This window comes from Pithys albifrons, chromosome 9 (assembly GCF_047495875.1).
Source record: "Pithys albifrons albifrons isolate INPA30051 chromosome 9, PitAlb_v1, whole genome shotgun sequence".
Classification (NCBI taxonomy): domain Eukaryota; kingdom Metazoa; phylum Chordata; class Aves; order Passeriformes; family Thamnophilidae; genus Pithys; species Pithys albifrons.
Genome location: NC_092466.1, coordinates 6,115,581 through 6,139,746, shown reverse-complemented (window position 1 = coordinate 6,139,746; position 24,166 = coordinate 6,115,581). Strand labels below are relative to the sequence as shown.

At 39.4% G+C, this 24,166-nt stretch overlaps 1 protein-coding gene across 3 annotated transcripts in view; it reads left to right on the top strand.

Annotated features, from left to right (window-relative positions):
- INPP5F (inositol polyphosphate-5-phosphatase F) overlaps positions 1 to 24,166 on the top strand; it is a 41,754-nt gene that overhangs the window by 14,483 nt on the left and 3,105 nt on the right. For all 3 annotated transcript variants that reach the window (XM_071563446.1, XM_071563447.1, XM_071563448.1), the window contains exons 3-19: positions 6,036 to 6,172; positions 6,801 to 6,929; positions 7,638 to 7,805; positions 8,120 to 8,176; positions 9,476 to 9,674; positions 11,801 to 11,980; positions 12,373 to 12,440; positions 12,865 to 12,989; positions 14,367 to 14,444; positions 15,163 to 15,283; positions 17,213 to 17,341; positions 19,225 to 19,342; positions 19,846 to 20,044; positions 21,031 to 21,102; positions 21,198 to 21,271; positions 22,493 to 22,621; positions 23,315 to 23,402. In XM_071563446.1, coding sequence (XP_071419547.1) covers positions 6,036 to 6,172; positions 6,801 to 6,929; positions 7,638 to 7,805; positions 8,120 to 8,176; positions 9,476 to 9,674; positions 11,801 to 11,980; positions 12,373 to 12,440; positions 12,865 to 12,989; positions 14,367 to 14,444; positions 15,163 to 15,283; positions 17,213 to 17,341; positions 19,225 to 19,342; positions 19,846 to 20,044; positions 21,031 to 21,102; positions 21,198 to 21,271; positions 22,493 to 22,621; positions 23,315 to 23,402 — 2,071 coding nt within the window. The remainder of the gene's footprint in view (positions 1 to 6,035; positions 6,173 to 6,800; positions 6,930 to 7,637; positions 7,806 to 8,119; positions 8,177 to 9,475; positions 9,675 to 11,800; positions 11,981 to 12,372; positions 12,441 to 12,864; positions 12,990 to 14,366; positions 14,445 to 15,162; positions 15,284 to 17,212; positions 17,342 to 19,224; positions 19,343 to 19,845; positions 20,045 to 21,030; positions 21,103 to 21,197; positions 21,272 to 22,492; positions 22,622 to 23,314; positions 23,403 to 24,166) is intronic.

The window sequence follows — 24,166 nt, the reverse complement described above, 5'->3', positions numbered from 1 at the left end:
TGAAGTCCTGTCTAAGGCTCCCTGTGAGATTTATAGAATTCTTAAAAGCTTTTTGAATAATTCCTTCAAGGGGATTCTTATTTTTCTCTTGTGGTACAGTGCAAAAAGCAATGATGGAAGTTTGAACAAAAGTGTAAGGCTTGAATTCTCCATGCTATGTAAAAACCTGAAGAATAATTGCTACTTTGGTAGATGAATATTGGAAAGCAAAAGGAACACTTGAACTTGTTTGTAGTTAAATTACAGAGCTATAAAATTAAAGCAGGTGTAGAATTCACTGTTATTTTAATGATAAGCCTGTTTCTAACTGATAGTGGCAATGTTTTCCTGTGAAATAAGGTCAGTGCTCCATTAGCTTTATCAGCTGCAAATCCCTGTTACTGTAATAAATATTTACTTTGATATAAACCAGCTCTTGGAAAGATTCTTCTGCCAGTAGAGCTCTGGGTATCTGTTCACTGGCAGGTAGGAAAGGTAGCCATAAGCACTTGCTGTGTGCCTTTCTTTTTATGAGTGCTTAGACCCTGCATTTAAAGTAGTGCCTGGCAATGTGATCAATACAGGTAAAGTTTCAGGTGTGTTCCAGGAGAGCAGAGTGTGCTGCAATGGATCAGATGTTTGTGGGCTGTGCAACAGGAACAGATTAGTCAGGGTGGCAGTGACAGACTGGCAGGAGTGGAGGATGGAAAGCAGGGACTGGTACATACATGTGGTGTTAGTCAGACTAGTTCTGGGAATTGCATGGCTCCATAGTTGCTGTGACCCCAGGTGCTTTTCTGAGAGTGATAGTTCAGAGCCCATCTCTCCATAACCTTCATGATCCTCTTTCCAGTTGCGTTACTTCATCTTCTTTGAATTTCACTTGCTGTTTTTGTCTGTGCTCATTCTACAGATTTGTTCACCCACCCTTTGTCAGATCTGATGATATGAAGTGGGTCAGACTCTCCCATCTCCCTTCTCTTCTCAGGTTCTCTGTGCTGTTCAGCATGTGCTGTCCATGATGAATGATGGCTGAGCTCCAGTAATGACCTCTTACTGCTGTGGGAAAATGCTCAGTGATTGGTTTTGGCATCTATTTTTTGTGTTTATCTGGGGTGTGGTGTTTTGTTTATTAAACCAAGTGCTTGGGTACACAAAAGCCTTCCCCCTTCTCTTCAGGGAGTCTGGTATAGAAGCCTTTGAAGGGGGACACCTCAAATGCTTTCTGGAAGGTTTTGCTGTGTTGTGGCCACTGATTACCCTTGTCTGTGTGCTTATTGTGAGGTGCTTCCTCTGCTTATGAAATCTGAGTTGAAACTTTCCCCAGTTGTGACACACTAACAGGTGTCAGCTTGAAGTTGTCATGTAAATTAAGATTATCAGGTAATAAGCCTGATATCTGGTCTTCTTTCCATGTGTCCTATAGAGCCACTGCATCAGTTTTTCTCATCCATGCATTCTGCTCAGTTGCTGCTGAGCCCATGAGAGATGCTTTGGTTTGTCTCTGCCTAGTTCAGGTGACACCATGACAAACTTTTCATGGACTATCCTTCTTGTGGTGGATATTCTGCTATTTGGTAATGCAGCTGTCCTGTAAATGATGTTTATTTTCTGCCGTTAAATGTCTGAAGAAAGATATCCTCCAGCAATTTATCCTTCTCTTCTGCTGAGAGCTACTGCTGTCTTGAACTTGCTGCCATTTGCTGTTGAGTGCCCTCCATGGGGCTGCGGTCACAACAAAGGGCTGTCTGAGATGTCTTAGAGATCTCTTGAAACCTGTTATTATCAGTGAACTCCTCGATCATATTCAAGGGTAGTTTGATGTTATTCTCTGGCTGAATCATCCAGTCTGTAACAGTAACCTGTGTTCATTACTTATTCTTGTATCAATCTTTGTCACCTGGAAACTTTATCAGCACAAGTCGTATAAATATTTAACATTGCTGGGCCATTATCCCCAGACTTGGAGTATGTGCTGCAAGAGCTGGGTGAAATGTTTCTTTCACAGACCTGACCTGCAACAGGAGGACTTACTGCTCTGATTTCTTATCCCCTGCCCTCAGGTTAAGATCAGAAAACTTAATTTGAAGTTGGTTTGGCTAACAGGAGTCCTGCGTGGGCTCGTCCTGCTCAGAATCGTGTTATTATCTATTGTTGAACAGGAGCACTGTTGTTTTAACAATGCTTAGCACGTACTGACTATTGCTGGAAACTTTAAATGTCTTTTTAAGTATTAAAGTTGGTACCAGCACACTGCTAAGCTGTCACTAAGCCTATATGCACTTTAATGTCTTGGGTATAGATTCTCATATGTTCTTGAAGGATTTGCTTATGGCAGGAATGCTGGAGTGGTCCAGCACAACCTTGAGCTGTCCCTGTAATCAGTCTTGGGCTGTTAGTAATTTAGCATTGAAATACCCTTGCCAATATGCTGTGACTGGGGATGGGATTTAATTTGCTCGTAATCTTGCTGTTTTTATTACTTGCCTCATGCAGGAGAATTTGTAGGAAAGCTTCTGTGCCAGGGAAGAATCTCATAGGGACCAGCAAGCCAATATTGCATGGCTTATTTTTTAATTCTTTCAAGATTTTTTGACATGAGAGAGGCAGTTCCACATCTGAACATAACTGTTCACTCACACTGGAAATGAAAGTACCATTTGGTTCTTCCCCAAACTGGATTTTCTTAAACATGCAAATGCTTTTTTGGGGGGGCAGGGGGAAACTCCAACCCAAACAATAAAACCTTGATTGACTATTGGAATATAAGGATGTGATTGCTTACCATTTTCTGGTCCATCCTAAGATAACTTGTAAGAAAATGCAGAATTGCAATGGGAATATAAGGCAAAGGATTTTAGGCTGCATCATGGAGATGTTACTGAACCAAATCACAGCACATTTTCTTGGTAAGATGCAAGATGAGCTTCCCATATGGGGGCAATCACATCTCTTGCATAAAGTGTCTCCTTTACAGAATATTAATTTTGTTTTGTGGTCCAGTCAGTGCACATGCATACAAAATATAACTGGAGCTGCTCAGTTTCTTTCAAGTTCTGCATTGGAATTTTGATGAAAGAAGGTTGTGTTACCTTTTGTTAGAATAAAAAATAGATCCACTAAGATGGTAATGGTAGCCTGAAATTGGATCACTTTTGATCACAGACTTCTCAGCAAGTTGATCAAATGTTGTAGTGCTAGAATATGTTCAGTTATGCTGTATATCCCACTATATATAACAAAAGACAGATTCCTCAGCCAGTTCCAGCAACTTCCACTTAAATCATTTGTTGCTGCCATGTTTTTCTGTTTGTTGGTCAAAGCACTCCTGGGAGGTTTAATGTCTCTACTGGTATCCTTTCTGTGAGTTTTTCCAGTGCTGGTTCATTAAGACCCAGGTTAAATGCTGCTGGCAAGGTTCCACAGCCTCTGCAAACAGGAGGGAAGTGAAGTTCTTCCTTCTCTATCCCCAGGAAAGGAAAGTTTTTTTTTGTTGCATGCCTCTGAATCTTGCTAGAAATAACTGCTGTTCAGCATCTGAATCTCTCCAGTGAGATGTAACTGAACTTTCTACAGCCAACAACTTGGAGCATTCTCTTTGTATGCAGCCAATTCTTGAGTTGTTCAAGGAACAAAAAGTATAAAAGTGGTAGCCCAGAATTTCTTGGCTGAAATCAAAATACTTGTAAAAAGCAGCATTTTTAGTAGATTCCTATGGAGTTTTAGAAAAGTTGCTGCAAAGGCATTTGGGGGAAACTAAATGCTGGATTGTTTGGGAAGTGTTAGAGATAAACAGCAGTGGTGTGCTGACAGTGTTGCAGCAACAGAGGAACTAACTTTCCATTCCAGCACAGAATGGGAGGTAATGCTTCCTTTAGATATAGTATTTTAAATTAGGTGTTGCCATCTGCTTTGCTGTAGTTCATAAAACACTAAAAAGGAATATTTGATTCCCAGAGATGCACTTCTCTGGAATGGCACAGTTGTGTCGTGTACACCCTGTACCTCACACCCTGAGAACACAATAACATCTTCTGTGGAACTGCCTTATTTTTTTCCCTTGTACTACAGAAGCACATATTCGGGTAGGGATTCAGTTATTTAGATATTGCTGGTGATTATAATGTGCTGCTTTTATGACTATTGTTGAAGCTTTTACTTCAGGGCATACTTTATCTGCATAATTACTTCCTGACTGTTTGCTTTTGATCTGCTGGGGAATTCTTGTTTTCTTTGAATGTTCTGTGGCTCTGGCTATTATACAAAGAGTTTTGAAATGCACACCCGGATGACATTTGAGTGCCTCTTAAAAAAAATGACAAAGGGGTGCAGAACTCCTTGGCTGTAGTAAGCTCTTTTTACTGTTGCATAGAATCCATCCTGTTTTCCTCAGCTTCCTCTTTATTTCCACCTTATCCCCATGGTTGTGAGGTGGGATGCTGGAAGCAAAGGCAGGTGTTCTCCAAGTCCTGCTCTCTGTACCTGTACAAAAAGCTGTTCTAGCACCTGCTTGTCAGTGAGAATGACTGTCTTGGTGGCATTTGCTATCACTCTTGTCCTTATTTGTTATCCTTTTACTAGTTTGTAGGAGTCTCTGCTTATGTGACAGCTTGAAGGAACCTGGTGCAACCTCAGAGCTGACTCTGCTTGACATCTTGACATCCCTCCTGGCCTGACCTGTCTCTGATCCTGCAGAGATCAGGATTCCAGTGCTGTGCTCAGGAATAGTGCAGGGCTCCTTTTGCAGGATCATGTACATTGAAGAAATGGTGCATTTCATTCCCTTTCCCCTCCTCCCTTTTTGGGAGGCACCCTCTGGTTCTTACTGTGGGGATTTGAAATTTTTAAAGGCTTTTTAATACCCAACATAAGCAAGTCTAAAGATAGTAATGTAGAATCAAAGTAAGGAGTGGAGTGTCACAGCACACAGTTGTCTATTTGCATGACTATTCCTCTTTAGATAAAAGAAACTGCTGGGTTTTTCTGCATTTTTTGTAGGCACTCAGAGGATAAAATGCTGTTTAGAATTTACTGAGCAAGGAGAACGGGCTTTGTATTTGCCATAAAGCTGCTAAACAGACTTTTCCAAGGCTGTGTATTGTATTCAAAGGCGTGGTACATGACACAATCTGCCATCACAAGCATGGAAGCATATTTAAGTCTACCAAAGCAGGCTTTTTATATCTTTATATGACCTTTTCAGTTAAACTCAGTTGGCTTCTTCTCAGCTAGGATGAGTAGTGTGTATGTTTGCCTTTTAAGACTTTCTGTGCTTTTTCTATCTCTCTTAACAGAACTGTTGCTTTTGATTCCTAAAAGCCCAGCATACAACCAGCATGCTGCCAGTGTAATCAAGGGATTAAAATCTGGGAATGTCCAGGCACTATTCAGCACTCAGTGGGAATGTTTATTGCTGTTTCCCTGTTTCACTAAAGTGTTGATGATTAAATGTGTGAATGGAAAGCCTCTGCTACCAATATCCTCATTAATTTTTATCTCATTAATTTCTCCTTCTCTTCATGCATTTTACTTCAGGAATGATGTCATGGAGCTTTGAACATATGTAAGCTGCTTCATGATGCAGTCCATGTTTGTTCCCACATTCCTTAACTCATGAGCCTTGTCATCAGGTGTTACCTGTATCTGTCCTCTTTGCTGTTTGATACACAACAGAAGGTGTAAAGGGAAAATCTTAACTGTCTGAGCTCCAGCTGTTCAAGTTCTGCTGCCATTATTGGCATTGGTGGGAATGTGCATTGTCCTAGAAATGGCTAATTACTATAGATGAAGCAGAGGTACCTTCACCTCCAATGGTAAGTCTATGAAACAGTTAAATCTCATTATTGTGTTAGAGACTATTGAAAAGGTTTTTTTAGAGTTTTTTTTAGTGCAATGCATAATGACAAGTCATGGCAATAGTGAATCATCATTCACTGGAGTCTTCTGGTCAAATGGCTCCTGGCAGGGGTTTTACACTGGGGAGAAGCTTCTGGCAAACTAAAAAAGCAAATGCCTGACAAGACAAATAAAGCATTTACTAACCTTTTTTTTCCCAGATTTACCATGGTGGCTCCTTTTAATTCGTCAGAAAGCATTGATTGGCAAACTTCCAGGAGATCATGAGGTTTGCAAAATAACCAAGATTGCTGTGATTCCACTTTCTGAAACAGAACCTCAGGATCTGGAATTGGAGGTATGACTGTCCTCAGTGAATTCTGACCTTCCCTCTTCTGCTTCAATGAAAATGAAAAGTGAAATATAAGTTAAATGCCTCTTCTTTTCCCTAGAGACATATTTTTGATTAAAAGTGTTTTTTAAACAGAAATCACAAGTTCTGCTAGGGAGGGAAGTTACCATAAAATTATATCTATATTTCATAAAGATCATTGATAATATCCCCCAAGAAAAAAATTTTACTAAACTAGGAGAAAGTATTTTTTTAAATAGATGCTCTTACTTTAATCCCATTTTGGATCTTAATTCTATAACTTTGTTTCAAGGGACGTCCTTACTTCAAATGTTGTAGATTTTTTTTTCCAAAAGACAATGGTTAAAGGAAAACCAATATCAATTTATATAACTTGGGTGGAAATTGAGGTGGTCTGGATATGCAATTCATGTCAAACTGAGGCAGAAACCTTCACAATCCCAGGAGAAAATGCCTTTTATAAAAATGAGTGAGAATTAGACTCTAGATGGAAACCTACACATTCCTCCTGTATTTCAGAATCTCTTAAATTTGTGAACATCCAAGGCTTGATTTTGTTTGAACTTTTTATAGAGTATCTAATAATTTGCTTTAATTCAATGTCACTATTTAGCTTTGTAAAAAGCACCATTTTGGGATAAACAAGCCAGAGAAGATAACACAGTCCCCAGATGACACAAAATTCCTGCTGAAGACTCTTACTCAAATTAAGTCAAATGTGTCTGCTCCAAATAAAAAGAAGGTAAAGTTTTCTACTGTTTTTGGGGCTTTTTTTTCTCAAATGTTTAGTTTATAATTCAGAGGTTGTGATGGATGATCACATGAAAGTGCTAAGACCTTAAAAAAGAACTGGTGAAAAACTGGAGAATGTGGAACTATGTCTTGATGTTTAATTTTTTTTTATTCTCTGGCTGTGGCACTTCTATGATTTTTCATTTTGCAATTACATAAATTTGGCAAAATTATTAATAGAGTTCCTCCTACCAAGATTACCTTCTAGTGAGATTCTGAAGTTCTACAAATTGTTCTTTATAAGTGTCTCTTATAACAGGTAATTGGAGACAAAATTTGGTGCCCATTTCCTTAAAGAACACCATAAAATGTCGTCAAAGTGCCTTTAACACAATAATGGCTTGGATTAGGAGATCCAAACAATATTTATTAAAATTAGAATGGGTGGATGCAATATTTCTTCAACTCCTGAGACTGAAACATGCTACTTGAATGTTAAACTCCAGAAAAATCTACATTTGACTGCTTTAAATGCTAAAAGTAATAACATGATATTTCGGAGGATGCTGTCCCTGTGTGTTTCTGTGCTAGGAATTTTTGGAGCCTGTTCCTCAGTGGGAAGAGTTTGTTCTACAGAGTTAGAAATAACATTCAGCAAATACAGGCTGGAGTCTTTTTCACTCACAGAGAAGAACATAAAGCACTTTTTTTCTTTCAGATTAAAGAAAGCAAAGAAAAAGAGAGGCTGGAGAAGAGATTATTGGAGGAGTTATTCAAAATGTTCATGGATTCAGACTCCTTTTACTACAGTCTGAGCTATGACCTGACAAATTCTGTGCAGAGGCAGAGCACGTGTGAGAAAACAAACTTACCCCTGTGGAGAAAAGTAAGGGTTTTTGTTTTCTTCCCTTTGGGAGATGTGCTGTTCAATAATGTGTGTGGCCCAGACTTGAGTGGTCACACTGGTATAACCTGCAGCAATGAACATCCTGCCCTGTGACCACCTTCAGTGAAGGGAATGAAACAAAAGGCTGAGAAGTGTCACTTGAACTGAACTGGTGTTTTAAAAGCACTGAACAGTAACAAGACTTGTCTGTGTAATTGTAGTGAATAAACAAGTGAACTCTGGTGTCTTTACTAAAGACATTGCCAAACCTGGCTTGTGATGTTGCAAAAACTGCCCTTTTTTGTTTTCAACAGGTTGATGACAGATTCTTTTGGAACAAGCACATGATTGAAGATCTCATCTGCATGGATGTGAGTCTTGTTTCTAACATGTGTTAGAGAATCATTCTTTAGTTTTAGTTGAAATGTTTACTTAAGGCCTCAGAAGTTTGTTTAAAAACCTGCTTGGCAGACAGGTCAGGATTAGGACTGAGCCTTGTTTAAGCTGAGCAGCTGCATTACCTTCCTCCCCCAGCAGCCTCCAGTTAGCCTGTGGTCATTGCTGATGAATAGACTTCAACTGAATTTAAAATTTTATTGTAATACAGCGATGTAGAATAACTTGGTGTGATATGTTTGTGCTGATTTCTGAAGGCAAATTTAAGTTCTATTCACCTGGACAGAGCTGAACTTGATAATCAGGAGGAGCCAGAAAAGAAATAACTTCTGAATTCCAAAGTTTTCTTTGAGATAAGATTTTTTTCCATAATGGAGAACAGTGTTTTTCTCCTTGAACAGAGAATGTAAAAACAGTGTAGAACAAGTTGTTCTGAACAGCTATTCAGAGTAAATAAAACACTTTCCTGGCTAATGAGCACTTGAATATAGAACCACCACTCTTTCTTCAATATATCATCTTCCTTCATTTTAAATTGAACTTGTAGGTAGAGGATTGAGTTACCAACTACTGCATGCCAGTTTAGGCCAAGTCTTAGTTCTTTAAAGATGACAGCAGACATCCTGCCTTATGCCCTGCATCTCTTTTGTTAATAATTTTACATAATCAAATGGTCATGGAGTCACAGCAGGGTAAACCTGGATCCTCTGAAAAGTTGTGGATAATGCAGGTGTTTTACTAGTTGGATTTTTCATGTTATAAGATATAAATGGATAACCTTGAACTACCTTAAAGCAGAAACTAGGTATTAAATTACTTATATCTTCTGGTCTATCTGACCTGACTATCTTTGACATGGGAAGTTACCACTTTAAGCTTTTAATGTTCCTAAACATCAGGTGTAATGTTGTATTGAAAACTCTTTGGGAGAACTTGAAAAAATAATTTAGTTTTTAAAAGAATTTTTTAAAAATTTGGGATTTTCTTCTGTCCCTAGATAGCTGGAAGCAGAGAAGGGCTTTTTGCCTTGCCTTGATTCAGTTTGCTTCATCTCCACAGAAGAATCTAAAATTACTTTCTTTCTCCTGATTTAAAAGCCCTACAACTGATGGAGGAAAAATGCTGGTACCACTTAGAGAAATAAGACAAGGATATGGCAAATTTCTTAAACCATGGGAAGCATGTGAAGCTGTTTTATAAACATGAGAAAGAGCAGAAATAACTGTAGGTATTGTGGAACCAACAGGAATGTAAATGTTTTTTGTAACCTTCAGAATGCTGAAGTCGACTTCTGGATTATACCCATCATTCAAGGATTTGTGCAAATTGAAGAACTTGTAGTAAACTATAGTGAATCTTCTGATGATGATAAGAGCAGTCCTGAAACTCCTCCTCAGGAATCAACTTGTGTAGATGACATTCATCCAACATTTCTGGTGGCACTTATTTCACGCCGGAGTCGGCACAGAGCTGGTAGGCAAATGTAGTTCCAGGTATTGGGATTGTTCCTGAGCATTGCAGAGGGTGCAGGTGGTAAAACCTGAAAGGGTTGGGGAGCAGATGGTCAGCTCTTGTCAGAGCAGCACTGCAGCCTTCCCTGATTGGAGGAGGAAGAGGATGAGACCGAGCGAGCTTTTCTTATCTTGTCTTGAGCGTTGAATGTGTCCTTGGAAGTCTCATTCCTGAGGCACAGTTCTGCATCTTTGCAAAGATGGCCATGATTAGGACCTTGCTTACAACTCTGCCTGGTATTTCAGTAGGCCTGGGTGGGAGTCAGATTTTCCATGGGCTTCCTTTTAAGGGCTTTGGCAGCAGCTGAGGAGAGACTTGAATAGCTGTGAATGTGCGTTCTTGTGTCCTGAGAGATGCTGTGTAGGGTCAAGGTGAGAAATAAGAACCATGCTTTGGCCTTGCTGCTACTGGAATAAGTCAAAGAAGGTGCAGGGCAAATAAAAATTATTTCCTGTCCTTAGGATCTCAAAGAAAGATTGAATCACTTTAAAATTTAGTAGGTCCTGTTCAGCTCTGAGTTTTCAGTCTATCTGATTTTTGTTAAGACATTCTCTACTGTGTCCAACTCCTTTCCTATGCAGTCATGTTTTTAACATGTGAAAAAAAACAAGAAAAAAAATCAAGGTGAGCTTACCCTGATGTGGGACTGACCTTTGTACCACAGCTCACTTCAGTGCATTTAATTTAGTTCCCAGGAAAATGATTTGTCAGAACAACTTTGAGTAAACACCGGAGGGTTCCAGGGTAGTATCTACTTTCCAGTATGCATTTTTAATACTAAATTGTTACACAGGTCCAGAGACTGAGTTACAGAGGGAAAATTTGTTACTAATTTGCTCTTACTGTTTATGTCACTCTGCTTATCTGATTGCCAGTCCAGAGCACAAACTCTGTAGAACCTTCTCTTGACACAGAAATTGTTTTGATAAATTGATTCAATATTTTGAAGAATAGTTACGGGATTGTGGGTTTGATTCATTCTGTAGTACATACTTTTAGCCAAGAGTCCAATGTCTTTATTTCTGAAATATTGTAGTTAACTGCCCTACAAAACCACCCCAAAACAGGGGAAACAGTGATTTGAAAGTCAAAGATACTTCTGTGCTAAATACACAGAATTTTATTAATTTTTTTTTAATTTTTTCCATTTGTGAAGGATTAAGTTTGGGTGTTGGTGTAAGAGCCACTCTTGGTGGCAGGGCATGAGTAAAGGGTACCTGATATTTTAGTCTAACGGCCCCTGTCTGATAAAATCCTGCGATACAGAGAAATTGTCAAAGCAGTAACAGTCCCTGTCATGGCTGTTTTGTACTCCTGTCCCTTCCCTATTTCTCACCTCTTCCCTTCTCTCCCATAGTCCTTACTACTGTTGAGGTTCACATCAGACATTTGGTCCAGTGCTACTTCAGGACTTGGAGCTGAATTTCCATGGCATAAACCATGACCCTGAATCTTTTTCCAGCCCTCATTTCTTCCCTGTCCTTTGCTACCACCTGCGTCCTTTCTGAAATAGTGATGTGCTCTCCTTTGAGTAAAGGATATGCAAACAATTTGCTGTTTAATGAGCAGGTCAGAGCTGCCTGGGCATAAAACTGTAGTCAGGAGAGCATTATCTCTTCCTCATGTGCAGAGTTAGTTACACAGGTTGAAACAAGGAGGCGAACTCTGTTTTGTGGAACATGCAAATGTTCTTGGGCTGCACGTGGGACCTCTGAGAGGTGAAGATCTGTCAGCAAAATTGGCCTTGTAGGTTCATGGAAATATTGAGCACTGAAGTAAAACTTCCTGCTGTATGTGACCGAACAAGAAGAAATGTATCCCTTGGGGTGGACTAGAGGTATCTGTGACTTTATAGTGCCAGTAAAATGCCTTGCACTGTCAGCTTATTTCTGCTGCTCACAGTGTATTAGTAAATAAACTTTATCCACATAGTCAAAATAAACTAGGATAGGAGTGACTTCTACCATTGATCATGGATTTTGGCTGGAGCTGTTATCTTGTGTTAGTGTTATCAAAGACAGCAACAAAAGTTATTATTGTTTAAGAGAAATACTTAAACATGACTTGACCATTCTCATTCCTCCTAGGAATGCGATATAAGAGAAGGGGTGTTGACAAAAATGGAAATGTGGCAAATTATGTGGAGACAGAGCAGCTGATTCATGTTCATAATCATACTCTCTCCTACATCCAAACACGGGGCTCTGTGCCTGTTTTCTGGAGCCAAGTTGGATATAGATACAACCCACGGCCCCGCCTGGACAAGAGTGAGTAACTGGGTGGAATACCCAGGGTTAGAGTTCCCCTGGAACTCTGCTCTTGGAAGAGATGCTTGTGTGGGTGTGTGGTGCATGGGGAAAAGGATTAAGCAGACTCATTAAAAATTAAATTTTTGTCCCATCTCCTCTGCACAAAAAGCAAAAGAAAGCGAAATGTAGGAATGGTGTTTACTGTACATTGTGGTAGAACAGCAATATTGAAGCTGAGCAAATTCATGAAACACCTTTGACAGTAATTTTGTACAATGTGTTATGTTGTGTGTTTTAAGTGAAGCTGTCTTGGTTTTCCAGTGTGCAGATTTGGGCACAATTTAATGCATCAAACAGGACTTGACTTGTTGCTGAACAGGTTTTTTGTCTAACACTGCTCTGCCTTGTAGGTGAAAATGAAACTGTGCCCTGTTTTCGTGCACACTTTGAAGAACAGCTGAAAAATTACAAAAAGCAGGTGAGTTCTACTTGATAAAATAGTAATCTCATGGAAATGCAAGGGATGAAAGTTTATGCTTTTAGTTTTTCTTTGTGATGTGTTGTGTTTTTTTAGAAGCTTGCTGACAATTAGAAGATTGGTACATAAATATGTTTTTTCAAGTGTCCTTGTAAGTAACCTCTAAAAAACAATGACTTATGGGAATGTGTTATCCCTACTTCTGTGTACCTATCCTGTGAATTCAGAGCTTCTCTGTTTTAAAATTTATGTGGACAGGTAACTGTTAGAGCTTATTTGTCTTAGGTACAATCTAACAAAGACTGTAACTTCAGCAAGATTTCCTGAAAGTCTTTTAACTCTGGAGCAATCTTTAATCCATGGTGTATATCTAAGCAAACTGTGTAGCAGATGACAAATGTTGAATTATTAAACTTTTGAACAGGTTATTATTAACTTGGTGGATCAAACAGGCAGAGAGAAGATTATTGGAGATGCTTACCTGAAACAAGTTCTTCTCTACAACAATGCAAATCTGACTTATGTTTCATTTGACTTCCATGAGCACTGGTAAGAAACCTTTCAAAAATGTCCCTGTGATCTTTTCTATTAGCATGAAGAGAGAGTAAAAGGGAGGAGAAAATGTTATTTCTATTTCTGCATGAAACAGTCAAACAGGAAGAATACATTTTGTAAACTAAAGCACTATAGAATTTTAAGTTGAGGTAACCAAGCATTGCTGTTTGTGATCTTGTGTCCCTGACCTGTTAAACTTGCAGTTATTTATTGGCAAAGCTTATTTGTCACACACTTGAAGGAACAGAGCTTCCTTAACCGTGCTGTGAATGTAAAGCTGTGGCTGACCTGCTTTTTAAAACTATGTAGCTTTCTGCTTTTGATTCTTCTCTACTTCTATTTCTCTTGTTTTGTCTGGTTTTGTTTTGTTTGTTTTTTTTGTTTGTTTGTTTTCTGTTTTTTTGCTATAAGAATGCGATGGGTTCTTTTAGGACCCTGATGCTGGTTTTTGACTGTAAAATACACTGGATTTTATTTTAATCCAGTGGCAGCAGTTGCTGTTTTCATGATTCCACTGTGATGCTGACATGCTCTAGTGCAGTGTTCACGTGCCCAAGCATTTAATCTGACCCACAGGCCTGTGTTTCTCCTGCTTCCCTCAAGCTGCCTTTGTGTGGGAGTGAATGCAGGGTCTAAACTCCTTTAATCTTCATTTCCAAACCTAATCTCGGGATTGCATCTGGCCTGGGAGAGCATTACTGCCTGAATAAGTGTGTCATTAATGGGTACTGTCAGAGGGGGTGGGGGCTCATCAAAATAGTAATGGCCTTGGAGGCTTGTGTAGGACTGTTGGTTCCCTGAATTGATTAGATACTTAATCTTTGGTTTAAAGGAGTTTTTGTTCCTTCACTTTTCTCCTAAAAGCTACTATAGTGACCAGGACTGTTTCTTTTTGCACTGTGAGCATGAATGAATTGAGAACAATGCCCAAAACCAACCTGGTGGGGTGGAGGGGGTGATGTATCTGTAGGTGATTCTGTAGAATCGCTGGTAAAGCAGGACTCACCACCCCATCTCAAATCTATGGTTTCTTTTTTTGACACTGTGACTAAAGTGAGAACAGAATGTTGCACATGATGCCTGAATAAGCTGCATATTTATTCTTCCTTATGGGAGCCACGTTAAAAAATGCAAATTCTTGAGAATTTAACTATCCTTTAGCCTCTTTCCTTGGATTTAATGGTTAACTGTACTTCAAAAATATTCTGAACATTGGCTCCTATCTAAAGTTTACTGCAGGACAGAATGCTTGTCTCTCCCACTTAGCCAAAACACTATCTTTGTTAACATTACAAATAATATGACTAAGTATTAGTCATATTATATTAGTGCTCTAATTCAAACTAACTTCTGTGAAATTCTGTGTTCTAGCCGAGGAATGAAGTTTGAAAATGTTCAAACACTGACCGATGCCATTCATGATATTATTCTTGACATGAAGTGGTGCTGGTAGGTACTTTACTGCTTTTAGAGTAATATGGAACATTTGTAGGAAAGAAACCCCAACAAACAGTAGATATTTGGAGGTCCTAATCTTCTCCTAACTGATATATTTTATATTTTCTTCTGGTGCACAGCTTGTGTGTCAGAGTTTGTGCTCTGAAGCATTGCTGTTCTATACAAGTAACAAAAAAATTCTCAGGTGTTATTTCCTGCCCAGGACTTACTGCATTTAACACTTTTAGGGTTTATTATATTTAATCTGAAACACTGTATTTGACCCACAAACGGTAGAACACCAGCCTTACACTGAAACCAGGAGGCATGTTTGACTTCTGGCTCCTGCTGGTTAAAGTGAATTAAATGAATGTGGCTGCAGCGTTCAGTCAATTACTCTGTATTGTTCAGGGAGAGGCTCCTGTCATTGTTATTGGCTTCTGTGTCTTTAAAATTAAATGCCTTTCCACTTGAAAGCTTGTATTATATATACAGAGGTGAGTTCAGCATCTGATTGCCTCCCAAGTTTATGGCCCGTAGGATTAATTTGATATCCAGCCTAGATTAAAGTGGAGGATAGATTGGAACAAGAGGAGTTAATTCAGAGTGGGGTGTGGCTGGGTGATGAGTGCACTGTAAATAGTGTAAAACCTTCTCCTGTTTATAGAAGCTGATAAATCACACTGCATTTGAAGTGTCTCAGTGTGCTTTTGTTCTCTTCCTGTGAAAGGGTTGACCAAGCTGGAGTGATCTGCAAACAGGAAGGGATTTTTCGAGTGAACTGCATGGACTGTCTGGATCGCACCAATGTTGTGCAGGCTGCCATTGCCAGAGTGGTCATGGAACAGCAGGCATGTACACTGGGCACTTTGTCAAGTGCCTCAGAACTTCATTGTTATTCACAGAGAAATCTGTGGGCCTGAAAAATGCTAAGCTAACCTCTACTGAAAAGAATCTTTGCAAAATACCTGGAGAGCTGTGAAGCTGAAAGGAATAATGATACAAATACAAAGGTTGAAATCATTAGAGAACAGTGATGCCTGGTGTCCTCCTTCAGAAAGGAAATTACTGAATGTCCACATGTTGGAGAAGATCATCTTGTTTTGATTTAGTAATTTTGATTTAAGTTATGCAGTAATGCAAAGTTTAAAAACAAAATATAAAACATGCCCCCCGCCCCTCAAATCCCTCCCTGAAATGAGATACTAAAGGACTAAAATCCAGTTAGAAGTTGGTTGTTATTTTAGCTGCTTTGAAGTGAAATACTGTGGTGCAGGAAGTAAAGAGATTAGTTTTGTCTTCTTTGTGTAGGGGAATAATTAATTCATGATGTAAATATCCCTGATGGCTGTGACTGTTGTGATGAGGAATAGCTCCCCTGTATAGAGGAGGGGTTTGTTTCTAAGCAGACAGTCCTTCCTTTAGGCATTTTCCTCTTTGCTTTGCCCCCCCCCCTCCCCCCCATTTGCTTCTTGCTACAGAATTTGTGACAATTGTCTTCCCTTATGAAGGCTTCATAAATACAGTACTATTGTAGACTAAACAGAGACTTTGGAGTCCTGAAACTGCAAAGGCACAGTTACAGTCCAGCCCAAAATGAACAAACCTGACTGTGTTTAAAGTGAAGGAGAAAGAATGAAGTGGGTCCTTCATTAGGGTAAAAAGAGAATGGCTCTGACCATTGTATCTGGCAGCTCCTGTTTGTTGTCTGCTGATTTGAACTCCTGAAGAAATATTGAGGACAAGGGGAGGGACTGCAATCCCACAGTTGTTATTTTGGAACAGGATTTCTACCTAGGGTAACTCTTGAGTTCCAAGAATATTTCAAAATCAAGAGTGTTACAGGTTGTTGTGTAGAGGGTTCAGTTATCGTTGAAGTGTTAGCCTGTGATGTGCTGCATCCTTCCCATCTTGTAGCTGAAGGGCCTTGGAGTCAGTTCTGACCTTCAGAGAGTGAATGACATGGAGTGTAACATTAAGGTACATGTCACTCTCACCTTTGCTCTTCCTTGGAACCATGGAACTTGCTTTCTGTCATCTGGGAACTTTACAGGGTTTTCAGAGTCCACAAACAGCCTTGTATCAGTTTTCATCTAACTTGCAAAGAGTGCTTGAGCATTTGGTTTTGGTTATAAATTGTTTGCCTATAATTTATTCCACGTTATCCCTGCAGTTGGCATATTTAGTGACTACATTGCAGTTATGTCTGTGCTGCTTTCCCAGCTTAGGGTCTGCAAAAAGAGTAAAGTGTGTATTGTACCCCAGGCTTATGCTGAGGAAACGGAAGTACTGCTTGCTCTGAAGAGTGAGATATCTCAGTATCAGTGTTAAACAGTTACTGTCCAAAATGTGCAAGCATTAGTTATAAACTGAGAAAAGTTGTTTTAGTTTGTTTTCACACCCTTGAGGTCATGAATGCCTTTGCAATAGAAGACATATTAACTGTTTATGCATGTTAAAGTTCTGTGATGTCTGTTCTTATGATGGTTGTCTATTGGAAAATTTCCTGTTTCTTGAGGAATCTACAGTAACTTCAGCTCATTATTTTGATGATTGGCTCCTAAATCCATAATTAATATGTTAATGCTGTCTCCAGGGTTATGATGCTTAGTAATGAACTAATGATTCAGTGCTAACAGTTAATTTCACCTGACAAATTAGCAGAATGAGTTCCTTTCACAATTAAATGCTTGGCAGGCGTTTCCGCTTTTCTATCAAGCTCTGATAGTGAGAATGCCTTTTATCTTGGACATTGTATTAATACATATGTCAACTTCCAGCTCAAAAAATTGGGTGTGATGCCACCTGAACAGCCCTTGCCAGTGAAGTGCAACAGGATCTACCAGATCATGTGGGCGAACAACGGCGATGCCATAAGCCGGCAGTACGCTGGCACCGCAGCCTTGAAGGTACAGGGGCAGAGTCTCCTGCTCTGGTCACCAGCAGGTTGTGTTACAGCTTTTATGTGCACTGCAAAACTCTTGAGAATGTAATAAAGCCAAATCATAGAATGGATTGGGTTGGAAAAGACCTCTGAGATCATCAAGTCCAACCCTTGGTCCAACACCAGTCCCTTTACCAGATCATGGCACTCAGTGCCACGGCCAATCTCACTTTAAAAACTTCAGGGATGGGGAATCCACCCCCTCTCTGGGCAGGCCATTCCAATGCCTGAGCACTCTCTCTGTAAAGAATTTTTTTCTGGTATCCAACCTAAATTTCCTTAAGCCCGTGCCCCCTTGTCCTATTGCTGAGTGCCTGGGAGAAGAGACCAACCCCCACCTGGCCAGAACTTCCCTTCAGGAAGTTCTAGACAGTGCTGAGGTCACCTCTGAGCCTCCTCTTCTCCAGGCTAAACACCCCAGCTCCCTCAGCCTCTCCCTACAGCACTTGTGCTCCAGTCCCTTCTCCAGCCTTGTTGCTCTTTTGCGTTGCTTTGTTTTGAAGAGATCTGAGGCCTTGCAGTGGAATGGGAGGATTCTGCTTGCCCAGAGACCTGTGGCACTGCTGGCTGCAGTTTAACTGCCCTCCCTCCATGTCTGGGCCAAGTCTCAGCTGAGAGTTGAAGATACATATTAAACATTACAGCCATTTAAATTTTAGCATGGTTATAGTACTTCTCAGCAGTCACAGTACTTCAAAAATACTCTGAAGGTCTGAAGATCAGGATGTGTAGGTACTAGGATGATATTAATTACTTATATCTTCTAAAGACTTAATCTGTTTACCAAGATCAGCCATGAAACTCCTTAATTTTTATTGCTGCTGCTTTGAGAAGTCACAGAATTTGAGGTACTTTGTGTGCTTAGTTACTGGTGGAAAAAATTTTAGTTTTCTTTGTGTTTGGCATAAGAAAAATAATTATGGTGGAAATCCTTAACACTTAAATCCCTCTCTAAATATCTCTACTGAACTTTTATTAATTTATTGCACTAAACTTTCTAAAAGTGTTATGAAAACCAGTCTGACATGCTTCTTTTCATTACATATATTTAATTTTAAATATGAAGCACACACCTCCATTTATAGATCTAAATTTTCAGGCATTCTGTTTGAAGATTTCTCTGTGCATTGCTGAGGCTCATGAATTAAATTCATTTCAATTGTGGTGTTTCTTTTAATTTGAAAGTGAAACACACTTGAAATCATCTTCATAATAGTTGACATGTCTTTAGAACTGCTCTGTGCCAATGTTCAAGTGTTTCTGAAAATAGAATACTGTAGTGAAGTGTAACTATCAGAACAGTTTTTTATTCAAATTCTGAGCCTTCTGTGGCCCAGAAACTGCCTTTTGTTTCTGGAGTTATGAAGAGATGTACTGTTCTCCTTCAGTATGTTCTGCTTGTCTTGTTCTGGTAGCAAAAACACAGAAGGTGAAAACCATTTTTCAATAATTCCAGTCTTCTGCATTGTTCTAGTAGTGTTCCTTTTGGGTTAAAGGCCAAAAAATAAAGGGTTTTTTGAGATATTCAAGCATCACTGTGACTGATGTCTTGAATGTTCTGCTTTAATGTTAACTGGCATATATGTCCAGATTTCTGTTTGCCTTTAGGACTTCATATTGATCATAAATCTGTCAAACACACAAGATTCTCTGCAGAGTCAAACAATGCCAGAAGTAGATGCCCTTTGAAAACTCAATATTTTCAACTTCTGTATGAGATAGTTTCTTGTAGGTAATTTCTGAGCTGTCATCTATTCAGCTCTGAGTCTCAGAATGCCAAAGCTTTTTGAGCTGAGCCTGCTGCTTCAGAAGTGCATCTGTGCATGATTTGCCTGTTCTGTGTGACAGGGTGACTTCACAAGGACTGGGGAGAGAAAGCTGGCAGGGGTGATGAAGGATGGAGTTAATTCTGCAAACAGATACTACTTGAATCGCTTCAGGGATGCTTACAGGCAAGCAGTCATAGGTAAGAGCACAGTTTCAACTAAGCTGAACTGTGGGATTTAGAAAAGTTTGTTAAGATCATCTTAGCTTTCTTTTGATTGATTTTTTATCCTGAAGCCTAGAAGCACCTTGAGTGTATATCATGTTCTTGTCCCTGTAATGGACTCCATAAGGAACAGTGATTTTCCCTTTGGAGATCAAACAACACTCAGTTCAGAGGCTTTGCATGCAGTATGACACACTGTAGAATTTGCCATAACTTTGTTTTAGCATTAAATGTCTTGTAGCGTCTCTTTTTTAGACAAAGTTAACTTTATGTAGCAGCTGTCTCTTAAAATGATGAAATAACTCTTGTTTTTCCCTGAAAGTGGTGTTATACCTACTGAGGCAACATTATATTCAGAAAGACTTTCAAGAACGTCAGTAAACATGAAACATTTGGAAGGAATTTACAGAGTAATCAGCAGACTGTTGCCATATATCACTTTTAACTTTCTTGTTTGATGTTTTCTGGGTTTCATTTAGATTTGATGCAGGGTATCCCTGTAACAGAGGATCTGTACTCCATATTTACAAAAGAGAAAGAACATGAAGCTCTGCACAAGGAGAGCCTGAGGAGCCACCAGGAGCTGATCAGCCAACTGTTGCAGAGCTACATGAAAATGCTCTTACCAGATGATGAAAAATTCCATGGAGGTTGGGCCCTTATTGACTGTGATCCAAGGTATGTTGAACCAAGTCAGAATTGCTCTGCTACTCCTCTCACATCTGCTCCTCCTGATGTTTGATGATTTTGATGGGCTAACAAAATACAAGTGGACAGTTCCACAGAATGACCAGAGTCTTTGAAGAGTTTGAACCCTTCTAATGGTAAAAGAAAAGGTCCTCTAAACATGTGCTTTTCCCAAAGTGCCATAAAGTGGTGCACACTGGAATTACCTTTGAAACATCATCTGGAAGTGCCTTTGTTCAGTTCATATTGCCAAAACTAGAAGGTACCATGAAGAGAACTTCTAACCATCCTTAGTTTTAGAAGGGGTTGTTTGAAGAGCTGTTGTTCTTTGTTGCTTTATAGAGGGAAAGTGTAACTTGACTTTGGAGCCAGATTAACATCTTGAATGAGTCAGCAGTAGGAAAGTCTGGATTTCTCTTCATGGAAAGTAGTGGGTATGAACTCCAAGTGCCCTCCTTATCAAGTTCAGAGTTCATTAGCTTGTAAAAGAAAAATAGTGGTTAGATCCTCTGCAAGTTAAACGTCAGCATCTAAAAATATCAGGGCAGGTTGTTATGACAGTTATTCAGAGCACAGACTCATCACCTCCACTGAGTCTGAGGTATTTTTCCATTTCTCTACTGGTATTTTTAATAGCTTTAGGGTTTTCTATTTTGTGTGGACCTTCTGCTGACCTATTTGAGCTATTATGTGACTTCAGGTTTGAGAGGGTGTTGCTTGCATGGATCCACTTATTGTATGGCAGGTCTAATTCACATTTTGGCTTCTGAAGTGGCCAAGAGCTGACCCACCTAACTGGGTTTTTCAGTGACTCTGAGTAGGAGCAGCATCACACAAGATAATGTGGCATCACCAAAACTTCTTGTTGTAACATGTGTTGAATTCTAAAAGAGTGTCCCCAAAATACACTGGGCATGGATTACAGCTCTGCAAATAAAACCTTCTCCCCTGAATTAATATTTCTTCCCTTTCCTTAGTCTCATTGATGCCACTCACAAGGACGTGGATGTTCTGCTGTTGCTTTCAAATTCTGCCTACTATGTGGCCTAGTAAGTCCCTGCTTTCTCTTACTATGTGTAGTTTATTTCTGGAAGCTTTGTTTTAAATTAGTAGGAAACATTTAATTCTGTTTCTTTTTTTCTAGTTATGATGATGAAGTTGACAAGGTGAATCAATACCAAAGGCTAGGTCTTGAAGCTCTGGAAAAAATAGAAATAGGTAAGAAAAAATCAATCTGTATGATTTTTGAATACTCTCAGCAATAGCTTGAACTCTCATCAAAGCATCCTGCAGATGGATTGAAGCAGCAAACCTTGATGTGTGGCACAAAATCCTGTGCAGTCCACCATGGCTGGAAATGGCCTTTCTTGCTCATCCCAGAGGCCAAAGTTGTCTGTTCTCTCCCAGTCCCGGCTTTTGCTGCTGCTTGAAATGGAAACTTTGATCACTGGGAGAGTACTAAAGTTTTCCCTCTTTCAGACTTAAAAGAGCCATGGAGTCATCAAAACACATTTCATTATTTATCAAATGGCAGTACCAACTTGATCACTTTCTCTAATGAGTCACAGGTTTATGCATTAAGGGAGCAATTTCTTTCATCCAAAATCAGCAGCTGGCTTGGAATTGTACTTTAGATCTGTTTTGTAGCTTTTTAAAACTTCTTTCTCAATGTTTGATAATAAACATGCTGTTACAAAATCACCTTGTTATGCAGATTTAACTTAGTTATTTGCTGTAACATCTGCAGGCTAAATCCAGCATTTTCTGCTGAAAACATTAAAGGTGTGATGTCTTTGACTTGGCAGATGAAGAAGTTGCTGTTGTAGGTGGAGGAAGGCAGGGAAACCTGGTGCCCTGCAGTGTGTGCCCTCCACAGCAGAGTTTAATTTCCATTGCACAATACACAGTGATTTCATCACCTCCTGACTGTAACTTTCACTGTGTGCAACTTCTAAGAATTCAGTGGAAAGGTCTCCCTTGCCTGTATGTGGTGGAGGTTTGTAACATGTCCTGATGTACAGGAGGTGAAACATCTCCATCTACAACCTGTTTGATACTGTAGATACATCAGTGCACTGAAGAGTTGAAGTACTTGGTTTACACCCTGAAACCTCCATTACATCTACTTAGTGAAAATGCATTAGCTTTCTTTTTAATCCTTGCTGGAGCATTCCCTAAAAAAACACAGGATGTAGAATGTGTAGCTTTTTTTTCTCTTTGAAAGGGTGGTGTGTAGTAAACAATTAGGGTGGATTATAATGGACAAACTGAGAGCCTAATTGCTTTTTGTAAGTGTTTGTTTAGTTACTGTGAAAAATCTTCCTTTTAAAATGTCTATCGTGCTCTAAAGAAAACATGAAGCTTTTTATGTCAACATGTACATACCTATCTCTGTCAGTGTTTGGTTAAAGATTTCTAATCTCCTGCTTTATCTCTCAGGGCCTGAGCCTACCCTCTTTGGCAAACCCAAGTTCTCTTGCATGAGGCTGCATTACAAATACAAAGAGCTGAGTGGGTATTTTCACACCCTCAGAGCTGTGGTTCGAAACCCAGAGGAAGATGGAAAAGGTTTGTTTGACATGGAAAAGCTTCAGACATAAAAGTGTATTGAGTTGTCCTACTGTTTCTCTAGGAAGCACTTGTTCCATTGCTCTTAAAACTTATTCTTCTTTTGAAGTTATTTTAATATAATCCAGTTGTGTGGGGAACCAGTAAAAAACCCTCTGCGTGGCTTCCTGTGTGAACATGTGGATATTACTGTTTTAACAGAAAGAAAAATAACTTTCAAATACAGCTTTAAAGCAACCTGTCTCTCTAGAACTGGAGACATTTCCCTGTCCAGGGCTTTACTGCTCCAAAACCTTATAAAATGAAGTTAAAATTAGCTCTTGAAGAGCTGAAGAAATTGATTTCTTTAGTGAAATCAGTGTCTGGAAATGTTCTTGCTTGTTTTTTAACTAAATTAAATGAACACTAATAAAGGAAAAAAAAAATCACTTCTTACCTGAAGCACTGAATTTTGTCAACAAGGATTAGAATAAATGTATTTGCTTCTCTTCCTTCCACAAATGAAGCAGTGTGGCAGTGATTCATTCAACACACAGTATTTGGGGCTCAAGGAGAGCTGATTTGTAAGCTTGAAATCAGAATTGCAACTTGTAGGGTGAAAAAAACCCCAACAAAACCAAGCAAACCTAATTATGTTAAAATGAGACTAAGGGTGTTTTTTAAGGGTCTGACAGGCTGCTGCTTGGATTTCAGACACTCTCCAGTGCATTGCAGAGATGCTGAGAATCACAAAGCAAGCAATGGGATTGGATGTGCCCATTATTGAGAAGAAGCTGGAGAGGTGAGTACATAAACGATGTGAACCCTCTGTGTCCCAGTTCTGCCCTTCTCAGGGGCAAGCCACACAATGTCCTGCCCAAAAAAATGTCTGTACCCACCTACAGGGCTGAGTTACTGTGTCCCTGTGCTGCTTCCAGTGATGGCAAGAGTCTGTGGGGACTTATCCAAAAGTATTACCAAGACTGGTATTTTATATGAGTGCTTGTAGAGTATGTACACCACCAAATGTAAAAAACATACTGCAAATCACATGGTTCAGGATTAGTCTGGCCACTTCTTGCTCTCTAAACTTAATGTCTGCTCCTGTAGTAAGGAGGCAACCTGTGAGGTGTAAATCTGGTTTGGATTCCACTGCAGTTGAGTGGTTTACAAATCCAGAGAATATTCCAGGTCGTGCATGAAGAAGGGGATGAAGTTAAACTTCTGAATTCCTTCAAGTGTTAGAAGGGCACATGGAAGCAGAGATGACAATTAAAAATACTTACGAAACTTTGTAGATAATTTTCTCAAAGTCAATTGTCTATAATTAGAAGTAACCTTTACCTGGCAATGTTACTGAGGTGTCCCTTACAAAGGACAAGGGGATAGAAGTAGGAGAGGATGGCCATGTTTTACCAGTTCAAGTGGCATCTCTTGTATTATTTTGGACACTCCCAGTTCAGGCTGTATGAACTACTAGAAAATGTGTTGTGTAGCAGTTATACATTGTCAAGATAAAACTATTCAGGCACACATTTCATTAACTTTTTTTCTGCATTAGGTTAT